The 12947-nt window shown below is 39.7% G+C and overlaps 1 protein-coding gene across 1 annotated transcript in view; it reads right to left on the bottom strand.

Annotated features, from left to right (window-relative positions):
• Nucleotides 1-12685, bottom strand: part of LOC121926752 (cytosolic phospholipase A2 delta-like) — a 35662-nt gene extending 22977 nt beyond the window's left edge. The window contains exons 1-8 of the mRNA XM_042459986.1: nt 12653-12685; nt 7940-8012; nt 6924-7060; nt 6570-6686; nt 4744-4784; nt 2489-2531; nt 2205-2268; nt 954-1090 (exon numbers count right to left, since the gene is read on the bottom strand). Of these exons, the coding sequence (XP_042315920.1) occupies nt 954-1090; nt 2205-2268; nt 2489-2531; nt 4744-4784; nt 6570-6686; nt 6924-7060; nt 7940-8012; nt 12653-12685 (645 nt within the window). The remainder of the gene's footprint in view (nt 1-953; nt 1091-2204; nt 2269-2488; nt 2532-4743; nt 4785-6569; nt 6687-6923; nt 7061-7939; nt 8013-12652) is intronic.
• Between the last annotated feature and the right edge of the window lie 262 nt (nt 12686-12947).

The raw sequence follows: 12947 nt of genomic DNA, 5'->3' as shown, positions 1-12947 counted from the left end.
AGGGAAATATTTGGAATGAAACCATGAATTTAAATCAGCACTTCTAACTCTAATAATTTGTGTTCAGTTCTTTTGCTTATTTGCTGCTGTCTTTGGTTCTTGCCTCTGAAATCCATTTAGATCATAATTTGTACCCTTACAGTCTTGGTGTTTTGATTCCTCTGTTACCACTAAAGAAATAGAAAATTTACACTGTAATTATATAGAAGGTGAGTTTGCATTATTGGATCAAATCTATGACTTGTCAGCGGAGATGGCCAGTTGAAAAATCATTTCATATCAATTCTGGGATTATAGTTTATTGTGGCCCCAGAGCTGACCTCCATTCTGGGGCCACAATGAACTACAATTCCCAGAATTCCATAGCATTGAACCAGGGAGGTTAAAGTGGTGTCAAACTGGGTTCTTTCTTCAGTGTGGATGCAGCCATAGTTTTCTATGATAATCAAATGTAGGAAACTGGTTTTCTTCCAGCCAGAGCTGGTTAATGGAAACCAAACAAATTATATTTTTGGATCTTGGTTACTATGTTGGTTATTTTGTAATATAATATTTAAGCAATTTAAACACATAATAATATAAAATTTATAGTATGTTCTATACAGTTCTATTATCTATTATCGTACATAACATAGTACTATAGTTTGGTATAATGAATGATGGTTTAGACAGCCACTATTTTAAAATCAGAACTTAAAAGAAGAAAATGGTTTCTTCCAAACCACAAATTAAATCTGTAAACTTTTTCCTTTCATGTAAAGAAGGACAGTGGTGCATGTGATCCTAAGGCTTATTATGGCACATTCTCATAACAGGAATCCATGACATTCTCTTATGTCCAAATGGTATCACTAGTTGGTACTGCTATGAGCAAAGTATGTTTTTATGCCCTTGTTTCAGGACTTATTGTTAGGTGTTATGATATGCAATATTTCCTATAACATTAATATAACCTGTAGAATGGCATTCAGTTCTGGTTCCCAATATGTTGGATAGTGGAAGTGAAAGCATTCTATCAATCCAGATTCCAAAGCAGTTTTCCACCTGTCTTCATATGATCCTTTCACTTGCAATGCAAGGTTATCTTCCTCTATAAGCAGAAGCCCAAATAGGTAAAATTATCAACTACCCCAGTTTTCTATTATTGCTATCCAGAAACCAACATTTTATAACATTTATCTAGAATTAAGATGAGTATCTGAAGAATCTAGCACCTAATAATCACTTAACAGCACATAAAGACAACTTAATCCAAAATATTAATGTAGTTAAAGTACTTGCTTTTCCAAACGTCAGATTAAAATTTAATAATTTCTTGATCTTTATTTTAAATTTAACTACAAACAATAATTCCCAAATAATGCTAGACATTAGCAAGGGTTAGATTAATCAAAGAGAAAGAAAAAAGTCATCCTGGGATACATTTTAGAAGAAGCTATCAAGTGGTCACTAGAAGATGTTAAAAAATTTTTTATGTGTGCAAGGTTTCACCTGACCAGGTTGTCACATTTCACATGTGCATAATCCTAATTTTGAATAAAAAGTTTGCTGAATCATGTTGAACTGCTGTCCTTTTTTGTGGTGTAGGAACCTATTCCTAGTTTTTCCATGTTATTTCTACCTCTGGTACCAAAGTTTCTGCCAAAAAAGTAAAGCCCGGGAATATATACAAACACTGCACTTTGTTAACCCAAGTATACTTGTAGACATTCACATATGTCACCATAGTTTCCCCTATGACTGATTGCCTTTGATTCTAAATGTGCACACTTAAGATAAAGATCATGAAAATAGTTTAGAATCATAGAACCATACAACTGTAGAATGGAAAGATATTGATCATTTGGTCCATCCCCTACCAATGGGAGTATCCAGACTTAAAGCTTCCCTAACAGATGGCCATCCTATGCAAATCTTTCATGATTAGATGATAGCTTTTAAAAATCCTACATTATTAGTTAATATCAAAATATTGATATTATTATTGAAAACAAAATAGAATATAAAGCTGTTTATTAGCAAAATAAAATATTTAAATGTTTGTTTGTTTGTTTCATTTGTACATTGCCTTTCTTGTAGAAGGGGCCCAAGGCGGCTCACAGACAAAGGATGTTACAATATCCATTGATTCTTAGAAAAGAGAAAAGAATTGCTTTTTAGCAAAGTGCTACTCTGCTTAGAGAATGAACTTTACACAGTCTTACCTTTTGAATACCTCTTATTGTTTCTCTTGGCCACACAAACATTTAAACAGGAAACTGAACGGGACTGTAAGATAATTAATAACAAGTCATATTATGAAGATTTACACCACTGAAAGTGTCATGCATTCAATTAAAGCTGCCTCTAAAAACAGTTCTTTGACATTTGCATCCTAAAAGCCTACACCTCTCTGCTTTTTCATTTTTCCACTGATATAAAGTTATAATGCATCAAAAAGCACACTTTAAAAGCAAGAAGACACAAAATAAAAAAATATAAGTATTACCACAAGGACATCATTTGTGATAAGTTTTTCAAGATGATCCAAACTAGAAAGAATGAAAAAATACTTTTTTAAAATAAATATTTATTTTAAATATATCCGTTTTAGCAATAGCAACCCATCTTACCTCACTATAAGTTATAAATTAAAAAGAGACCTAGAAGAGCACAATTTGGGGGTGAAATTTCAAGGCATGTAGAGAGGACACACACACACATATATACAGTCAGCCCTCCTTATCCATGTATTTTTTTTATCCAAGCATCCACAGCTTGAAAATATTAAAAAATATATATAAATTCTAAATAGCAAACCTTGATTTTCCATTTTATATAAGGGACACCATTTTGCTATGCCATTATATTTAATGGGACTTGAGCATCCACAAATTTTCTTATTCACAGAGGATCCTACAAGGACGTAGCTAGGATTTTAGGATGGGGGGGTCCAGACTAAGTGCCACCATTATAATGGGGCTTGGGTGCGGTGGAGCAGCAGCACACACCATTCATTTTTCTAATGGAAGGGGGGGGGGTCCGGACCCCAAGAACCCCCCTTTGGCTACGTCCCTGGATCCTAGAACCAAACCCCAACGGATAACAAGGACCCACTATCAAAAAAGATGGTTAGAGTCTTTAGAAGTAAATCTCAATGTATTCAACAATCTCAAGAATATAAATAGAATGGGATTTAATCCCCAGTATGAAAACCCACCATATAGGACTGCATCCTAAACATCCTTTGATTTCAATCAGAGAAAGTTAGTATACTTAATTTTCCAGACAATTTAAAAGTACAGTCATCCCTCCATATTTGCAGCTTTGATATTTGCAGATTTGATTATTCACGGATTTCATTAATATGTTCTCTCTAGGACTGTCTAGGTCCTCCAGTGCAACTCTGTGGTCAACTTTAGCTAAAAGTTGCACTGAAAGACCATTTGTAGTTACTCCAGTGCCATTCTATGGTCAGTGTATGTTGGACATTGACCACACAGTTGCACTGGAGGACCTCAAGATTCCTAGAGAGGTGTCCTCTCAGGTAAAAGCAGTGTTTTTGTTATTTGCGGTTTTTCCATATTCACGGGGGTCTTGTTCCCCTAACCCTAGCAAATATGGAGGGACAACTATACTTTATTTTATCTTGACTAATTCTTTTCTAAAGATGTTCAAGTTAACCTTTGATGATGTTCCCCAAAAAATTCTGCTAGAATTATTCCATCACAAAACAGGTAAAATTTAGTAATGATCCCACAGTGGTACAAATGAAACCATTCTCACTGCAATTGTGCTAATTAATGAAAACACAAACATGCCAGTTTGAGAAAGAGCCAGTATTGCACATCTTCACAATCACAGGAATGGAGTTACTGTTGCCATTGTGATCTCTTCTGGGTTATCCCTACACCCTGCCTCCCTGCATTATGTCCTATTCAGTGTGACTTTAAATTTCTTCATCTTTTTTTCTTTTCTTTTCTTTTTTTACTTCTACTTTTTTCTGCATTTCTGGTAATGCAATTTACATGTCTTAAAAAAGAAAAGGAAAAAATACCAAAAAATAGGAGAAGAATCAGGATGCTTGGGAATTTCGGGGGGACAGGGGCAGAGGAGAAGAAGGAGACTGTGACACCACCTCTGCCAGTATTGCAACTGCCATGGCAGTGACATTTCATACATGAAATGGAAGTAAAACCTAACATGGGCTTCACTGAACCACATGTATTGGAAAAACAACCCTACAGCAGTCTGCTATTAGTGGAAAGTAATTAACTGAGAAATAGAATGTGTGATAGCATAAACAGAGGGACTGAATTCATGTCTGGGCAAGTAAAAGTACAGATATTTTTTTCTCAATAGCAGTGTAGCTTTCAACATCTCAAATGAACACAGAGACAACAGATGTAATTAGTTTTACTTACATCTCCTGCTGAATCCTAGTCATTAAATTCTCAACATGTCAGAAGCAAAAACATCTATAAATGTACTGATTTAAATCCATTTACAATCGCCCCTCCTTTTTCGCTGGGGATTCATTCCGGACCCCTCATGAAAACAAAGTTTTGCTTATATTCAAGTCTCATTGGCTTGAATATAGGCACAGGTGCACAGGGGCATGGGTGCACACCCTGTTCTTTTGTCCCTTGAGCAGAAGCGAGGAACACAAATCTGAAGACTGTGAGAACAGAGGGAGGACTGCATATTGATTTACTTTACATTTCATAAGGAACTGATAACACCTCCCCTATTATGGCCACTTACTTTTCCTTCATGATGAACTCCACTTCTAGTTGTTTCATTTTCTAAGAAGAAAATATGGAGGTGGTAAGCAGAATAAAACTTGCTGAACTTAGGAAAAGAGAAGAAATATCATTCATGGTTATTTTAAAAAAGAAAGACTTGGAAAAATACAGCATGGGAATTCTTATGTTCAGGATTCCGGAGAGCTAAAGCTTTTTTCTAGGATACTCCATTCCATTCCCCTTGTTCCACTCTCAGCTAGCTTTCGGTTTCCCACTCTCAACAGTTTAACTGAGAGCTGTGATAAGGGTCCTCCTTATATTTGTTGTTGTTGTTATCTTTGCCATCAAGTTGTTCGAGGGATTTGCATTTCTGAAAATTAAGGCTCCTGCAAGCTTTTTGAGCCCCACCCTGCTAAGTGTGGAGGGGAAAGTCCAGCCTCTAGGCCACATGTGGTCACTCATTCATTCCCCTCAGGATCAAATTCATTTTGTCCCCCCCCCCACAAAAAAAAATCCAAACCCTCCTGGAGGTGGAGTGGGCAATTTTACCATATGTTTAGACCCCCTAGGCTATTTCAGGCACAGAAGAGGCTTTTTTTCCCAACAATAATTGATCTGGAAGTCGACTTTTTGTTGTAATAAGGCCTTTCCTGAACCTAAAACAGACCATAAATAAAATGTTTTTGAACTTTTCTTCCTGGAGAGTGCAGCAAGGGATTGTGGCCATCCAAAGCCTCCTGGGGGAATGAATGCAGCTCCCTAATTTTGGAGATTTACCCATTCTTTATCCCCTCCTTCAGTGTGGATGGCTATATAAGGATCCACCAACAGTGAATGGGTTACTATTAGCCTATTGGATATACATTTTTTTTAAGTCACAGTCAAATTTCATCCTGGTCTTCATCATACATAACACATTACAATGTATTTATGTGTATTATTCTTATGAAGACACACCCAACTAAAGGTGGTGGCAGGTTTGAGTGTGCAACGCCAGTACCCTGGTGAGAACAAACTGTGATACCCAAAAAAGGATCTGAAGCTGGATGTAAAGTTTAAAAGGGGGAAATTTAATTTAAAAAATAAAAATAAAAGGTTTTCTCCTCCCCAGCTCTAAACAAAAGATACTTTACAGTTCAGCTTTCTTCCAGACGACATCTTTCTGAGTCCGATGTAGTTTGCTCTCCTTACTCAATGGAGCTGGTGCAGGGTCTTTCAGCTCCTGAATTCCTCTATTTTCTTGCTGATGGTAACTAATATGGCTGAGTTGGTAACTAATATGGCTGGGTGGTGTAAGAAATGCCCTTTCCGGCTGTCTGGGCCTGCTTGCCACCAAAAGACAGCTCTCTGCTTGCTCTCAGCAAAGTCTGCTCCCCAACTAAAAACCTCTAGCTACAGCACAGCCTGCTGTGAAAGGGCAAACCAAACCTGGAAATGATGCAGGGGAAACCTACAGCTCCTCCCATAAACTAATACAATGAACTTTTCTACACTAAAATAATCTATGGCCTGAACCAACACAAAAGAAAATGCAGGGGGAAATTAATCAGTCCTGGCAGGACATCACAATTCTTATATCATAGAATCATAGAATTGGAAGCGACTACAAGGGCCCTCCAGTCCAACTCCCTGCCATAGACGAATAAAGAATCAAATTTCAATATATTGATATTGTTTTTATGTAATATAAGTCTTCATTCAGAAATTGTGCACATGTGCCCACACACACATACCACACACACACACACACACACACACACACACTTTATCTAGTGAAATATAAAAGACACACACACTTTATCTAGTGAAATATAAAAGATGTGAGCAAGAAATTATATTCCATACCTCCAAATTTAATATAAAGGTAACATGGACTCTCTCACCAGGAGCAACTTCAGCTACATCAAAGAGAATGGTAAAGAGAAGATCATCTTCAGAATAAATCCTCAGTTCCAGAATATTCTGAAATTTAAATGCATCTTTCAGGGGGGAAAATCAGGTGCTTGAAGACCTCAGATTTGTCTTAATAGATGTCTAATGCTGATCTGGATTGAAGAAGATACCACTAAGAAAAAGTTGAAATTGCATTCATGCCCATAATTTAGCAATGCTGGTCCAGAATGCAGCCTATCTTAGTCATCTTGAGCAATTTTGAATTCAGTTTCTCCACGGCAAACAACAAGACTGTTGTCCACTTACCTTGACTTGATTTTGTATCATGAAATAGAAGGTTTCATTCCACACAAGCGCACTGGAGTGTAAGACTGTTCGAGTTCTTAATTTCTCCTTTGAAGCTGTCGGCAGCCATAGCGTTACATAGCAATCAGCTCCACTTGCTACATCAGAGAGGAAAATTTTCTTAATGCAAGCCTAGAACAAATACTGAAATCACAACACTGGAAAAGATTTCAAGGTTCATCTTCTTCAAGAAAACCTGTCATCTTTTAAAGTTACCTTGGTGCTAATATCTTCCAGGGGCTAGATTCAGAACCTTCTGCATCAAAAACATATACTCTACATATGTACATATACCTCCAAATGTACAGCTACATTTCCTTCATCTACATAATCTTTTTATATAGGCTGGCATTCATCTACAGAAAACTCTTCAGAGTTGCTTTTCAGGTATTGTAGGGGCTACAAGAGGAGAAGGGGAAACCCCTCTCATACCCAAACAGCCACTAGCACAATTCTGGATTAAGGCCATATATATTAGAGATAAGGAGATAAATTTTCCTCTCAATTTCAAAGAAGGATGTGTGTTCCATATTCAGCTTGCAATAAAGATAATAATAATAATAATAATAATAATAATAATAATAATAATAATAATAATAAGTCAAATGGGAAAAGGTTGAAATGCCCATTCATCCCTTTCGTCTTTTTTCCTTCTCCTTAACATCTCTGCTGAAAACCTGCAGCCTCCTGGGGCCTATTTAAGTCCACAAGAAAAACGATGGGGGGGGGGACCCACATGGATATCTGTCCCGCATAGTCCCAAGAATCTTTTTACATTCTAACTGCTAGGACTCTGGTCCTTTCCAAACTCACCTAAGCACTTTGGGTTTGTCAACCACTTGATTCCTAGTTAAACACTGAAAGTAGGGCTCAATTCATACCACCTTTTGGAAATGTTTTATGTTTCCTATTTTTCTGGTGTGAATAGTTCAAATTTTCTGGAAAGGAGACAACTGGAAAATTTGAAAGGAACTCACATAAGTCATCTACAATGATATTTCTAGCTTGCAGGATTTTCACAGTGAGCAGAGAAGTGGGAAAGGTTCGAATCTGCAAAGGAAGTACATGTCATGACATGACTGGATACAGTCCCAGGAGAGAAACAGAACAGAGAAACAGAACAGATCATTTCAGAAGCATGGAGTGATAAAAGGACCAGTCCTTCCTTGAGAAGGCTCTCTCCCACCAGAGAGAAGAGCATTCCCAGGAGATCCCAGAGCATGGGCTGGTTCATAAGAACTTTCAGTGCATGGAATAAGAGAACAGAATTGTACCAGCTGCCATCTCTTTTGACATCTATATGTTGATCTGAAAACTTAAAGAAAAATAAGAATGCACAATGTATTCATTTCTGTTATTACTGCATGCTGTTAAAACCTTCATTAGTTTTGTTGTTTATTCATTAAAAGTACATTAATTTTGTAATTATTTTCATTTTTACATTTACTTTGTTTTAATTTTCCACTGGTTTCATCTGCTCATCCCATTGCCCTGCTACTCTCTCCAACCTCAATGTTTTCTAAAATACTGGCATGAAATTTTCAGGCATTTTATAAACCTACAGAGATTCGTGTATGACAAATTTCAGTCAGATATGGGAAAATGTCCCCATTTTACAGGCATTTTTGAAAAGCACAGAAATAAAGACAGCCAGCATGGTGGAATGGTTTGAGCATTGGAGAATGACTCTGGAGATCAGGGTTGAATCCTGGCTCAGCCATGTACACTCAGTGGGTGACCTGGGCAAATCATCCTCCCTGGACCCCCTGGTAAGGAACAACTATAGACCGGTCTCATTATTGTCATTCTTAGGTAAGGTGATCGAGAGAGCAGTTGCCTTCCAACTCCAAGCAGTCTTGGATGAAACCAATTATCTGGACCCATTTCAAACTGGCTTCAGAGCGGGTTATGGAGTTGAGACTGCCATGGTCGCCTTAGTCGATGATCTCCGTCTGGGCATCAACAGGGGAAGTGTGACCTTGTTGGTGCTATTGGACATCTCAGCGGCTTTCGATACCATTGACCACGGTATCCTTCTGGAACGCCTGAGGGAGTTGGGCATCGGGGGCACTGTGCTCCAGTGGTTCCATTCCTACCTCTCGGGCAGATTCCAGATGGTGCAGCTGGGGGACACTTGCTCCTGTAAGAGGGAACTGACATCTGGTGTCCCTCAGGGAGCTATTTTGTCCCCCACTTTGTTTAACATTTACATGAAACCGCTGGGAGAGATAATCTGGAGACATGGAGCGCAGTGTTATCAGTATGCTTATGACACCCAAATATGTTTCTCTGTGTGCCCTACTGATGCAGTGACTAAGGATGGCGTCTCTCCTCTGAATGCCTGCCTGGAGTCGGTAATGGGCTGGATGATGGAAAACAAACTCAGTTTGAATCCAGAGAAAACGGAAGTACTGGTGATAGGTTCCCCAGGAAGGAAATTTGTCCACCGGTCCTGAATGGGGTCACACTTCCCCTGAAGGATGAAGTTCGCAGTTTAGGAGTACTTCTGGACTCATCCCTGCAATTGACATCTCAAGTAGATGCGACAATCAGAAGTGCTTGCTATCAACTTCGGTTGATACGCCAACTGGGCCAAAGGGACCTTGAAATGGTGGTACATGCTCTGGTAACCTCCCGCTTGGATTTCTGTAATGCGCTCTACATGGGGCAACCCTTGTACCAAGCCCGGAAGCTTCAGTTAGTACAAAATATGGCGGCCAGATTGGTCACCGGTGCGTCCAGGTTTGACCATATAACACCTATTCTGAAAGATCTGCACTGGCTGCCTATTCACTTCCGAGCACAATACAAGGTGTTGGTTATTACCTATAAAGACCTACATGGCTTGGGCCTGAGTTATTTGAGGGACCGCATCTCCCCATATAATCCGCCCCGCACACTCAGAACAACCAGGAAGAACTTGTTGGAAATTCCACCTTCTAAATATGTTATTACTTCCCAGATGGCCTTCTCAGTAGTGGCCCCACAAATCTGGAATAGTCTTCCCGACGAGCTCCGTCTTATCACACACACACACACCCCGGAAACATTTAAAAAGAGGCTTAAAACCTTCCTCTTCTGTCAAGCCTTCCCCTCTGGAAAATGAAGTCGTGTACTTTGATCCCATTGACTCTCTACCTCACCCTATTGATTGATTGAATGATTGTTTTTAGATTGTATATTGTATTTAGTGCTCTTGGTTTTATCTATTTTATGATGTTTTGTAACTGGTTTTAAACTCTATGTAAACCGCTTTGATCTTTTTGGAAAAGCAGTATATAAATAAAATTTATTATTATTATTATTATTATTACTCTCTCAACCTCAGAAGGTGACAATGGCAAACCCCCTCTGATGAAAGTTGCCAAGAAAACCCCACGATAGGTTTTCCTTAGGGTCACCATAAGTCAGAACTGACTTTAAGGCACACAACAACAGAAATACAAGAGCTGAACAGACCACCCGGTTCCACGCCACCCCCGGAAGTGCTGGGTTGGGGACGCAGCAACCGCACACCATGCCCCCAACACGGCAGTTCCATGGTGCAAAAAGAAGCCACAAAAAGCAGCTCCTTTTTGTGCCACAGAAAGGGTGCACTAGCTGCCACCGCAGCTGTTCCACAGCTCTGGCGCAGTGCATGTAAACACTGTATCAAAGACGCACAGTGATGCCGCCTGCCATGTGGTGGGGCACGCAGTGTCCCACCAGCATGGGAACAGAGTTGGGGCAGTGGATGGGTGGTCATCACACCCCCACTCTGCCCCCGTGGCAGCATTTATTGATGGTCTGTTTAGGCCCACAGTTAGCCCTCCACATTCACTGGGGGTTGGGGAACAGGACCCACGCAAATGTGGGAAAACATGAATAACTCCCCTCATGTTGAAGCCAGTTAAAGGGATAGGTGGGCAGGAGAAGAGGAGTGGGCACACACACTTCTCTTCTTCCCTCACCCTCTCATTCCTTTAACTGGCTCCCTGCACCTTTCCCGGTGGGATACTTGTCTTTTCCAGGCAGCTATCCCACTGGGAAAGGTACTGGGGGATTGGTCCTCCTCCCCCTTTTCCAAATGAAGCCATGCCAGTTATGGTGGTATCAAAGTGCTACAATTGTATAATGTGGACATACTCATTATGGTAAATTTATTTATGTTTACACTGTCGGAGGCATGAGGTTGAAGTGGAATAGATTTCAAGATTCTGAATATTACAATCTTTTTTCTTTCTATCTATCTTTCTTTCTTTTTCTTTTTTGCAATTCCTTTTTTGGACTATATGACCTTCTGTAATTATGGCGTGGTTCAGACCGGCGCTTTGCCCCGGTCTGACCACGTACTAGGGTTGCGCGGGGTGGCGCGACCGCACGCCCTGCAACCCTAGTACGTGGCGGCAGCATAATCATGGCAGCCTCCCGTCCACACAGGGGCTACCATGATGGCGTCATAAGGCTGCCCTGCCCCCAACCTGGAGCAACTGCCCTTTGGGGCAATCTGTACCATGCCTATATCAGATGAATATAATCCTTGCTAGAGGAAAAAGCAGTTATACATTCAGCCCTCCATGGATTCTCCATCCACAGATTCAGACTACCACAGTTCAAAAATATTCACCAGAAAAATCTAAAAAGCAAAGCTTAACTGTGCGATTTTATATAAGGGACACCATTTTACAATGCCATTGTATATACTTGAGCATATACTTGAGTACCCATGGATTTTGTTATCATGGGAGGGACCTGGAAACTCAATTTTAGTGGATAATGAAGGTCTACTGTATTACTAAAAGTAATAAATAACACATATTTTCCGTCTTCTGTACTTAGGGCACTTACTAATGCTACTCATCTATGTCTTTTAGCATTATAACTTAATTTTTTAACAGAAAACACATAAATAATATTTTTAAAAAGCATCCTTTATATTTAATGTACATTTCGTGGATGCTTGACACTTTCTGACAGTTGCTACAACACAGAAAATAATCCTCTAAAATCCTTCTTCATTATGTGTTTGGATGTACCTTCTATGCTTTTTTAAAAGTACATAGAAGAAACTTGCCAAGAAATCCCCATGATAGGGGTGGCCATAGGTCAGAACCAAGTTGAAGGCACACAACAACAACAGGGTTCAAGAGTGAGCTGCAGCCCAACAGACTCTGGAGGGTATGTGCCCATCCCATTTGCTCAGCAAGTTGGGGCTGCAGCAACTGCACACCACACCCCTAACCCAGCCTTTCCTGGTGCAAAAAGGAGTGGCAGAAAGCAGCTCCTTTTGGTGCCAGGGAAATTGTGACTTTGCTGCTGTGGCAGTGTTTTTTCAGAGTTTCTTCAGCACAGCGTGTGTAAATGTTGCGCCACCAAAACACCGTGGATCCACTGTATGTGTGGTCGGCCATGCAGCTTCCCAGCAGACTGAGGATGTGCTGCTGTCTGAATGCCACACCACCAGTCCACCAGGAAGCTGACTTTTTCACCCCTTATTTCTTCTTCAGCTAAGTCCTAACTCCTTTATACACCAATATTAGTGAGAAACCTCTCACATTAACTTGTCTTGACCCAGCACTGTCTGACATACTTAGAGACACTGGTAATACATACCAGTTTCTGACATTAAACACTTTGTTAGCCCCCCAAAATTATACAATTGCAGATCCACATTAAGAAAACAATAGAAAGTCATTGGATAAACAATTTACCTCCTGACAACTGATGGTGGACTTCTCAGACATCTTGCTGCCTTAGTCTCATGCAGTCAGATGAGCACAAATGTTAGGTTTTGCTTGAGGGAACTGGTTCTTTGGCTGAGTCCTGGGTCTGGCTGTCTTTAGAGTGACAGAAAGTGGAAATAGTTGTAATATAAGCAGAAACATAACCCCACCCTCAAAATGATTTTGTAAAAAAATAATAATAATACTATAGAAGTCTGTTTTACACATATATAAATAGCAGGGCTTAGAATATTATTTTTAACAGGTTTTTCCTGTATTTTTA

The sequence above is a fragment of the Sceloporus undulatus genome, chromosome 1 (assembly GCF_019175285.1).
Source record: "Sceloporus undulatus isolate JIND9_A2432 ecotype Alabama chromosome 1, SceUnd_v1.1, whole genome shotgun sequence".
Lineage (NCBI taxonomy): Eukaryota > Metazoa > Chordata > Lepidosauria > Squamata > Phrynosomatidae > Sceloporus > Sceloporus undulatus.
The sequence above is the reverse complement of the archived record's forward strand: the minus strand, read 5'-3'. Positions and strand labels throughout refer to the sequence as shown.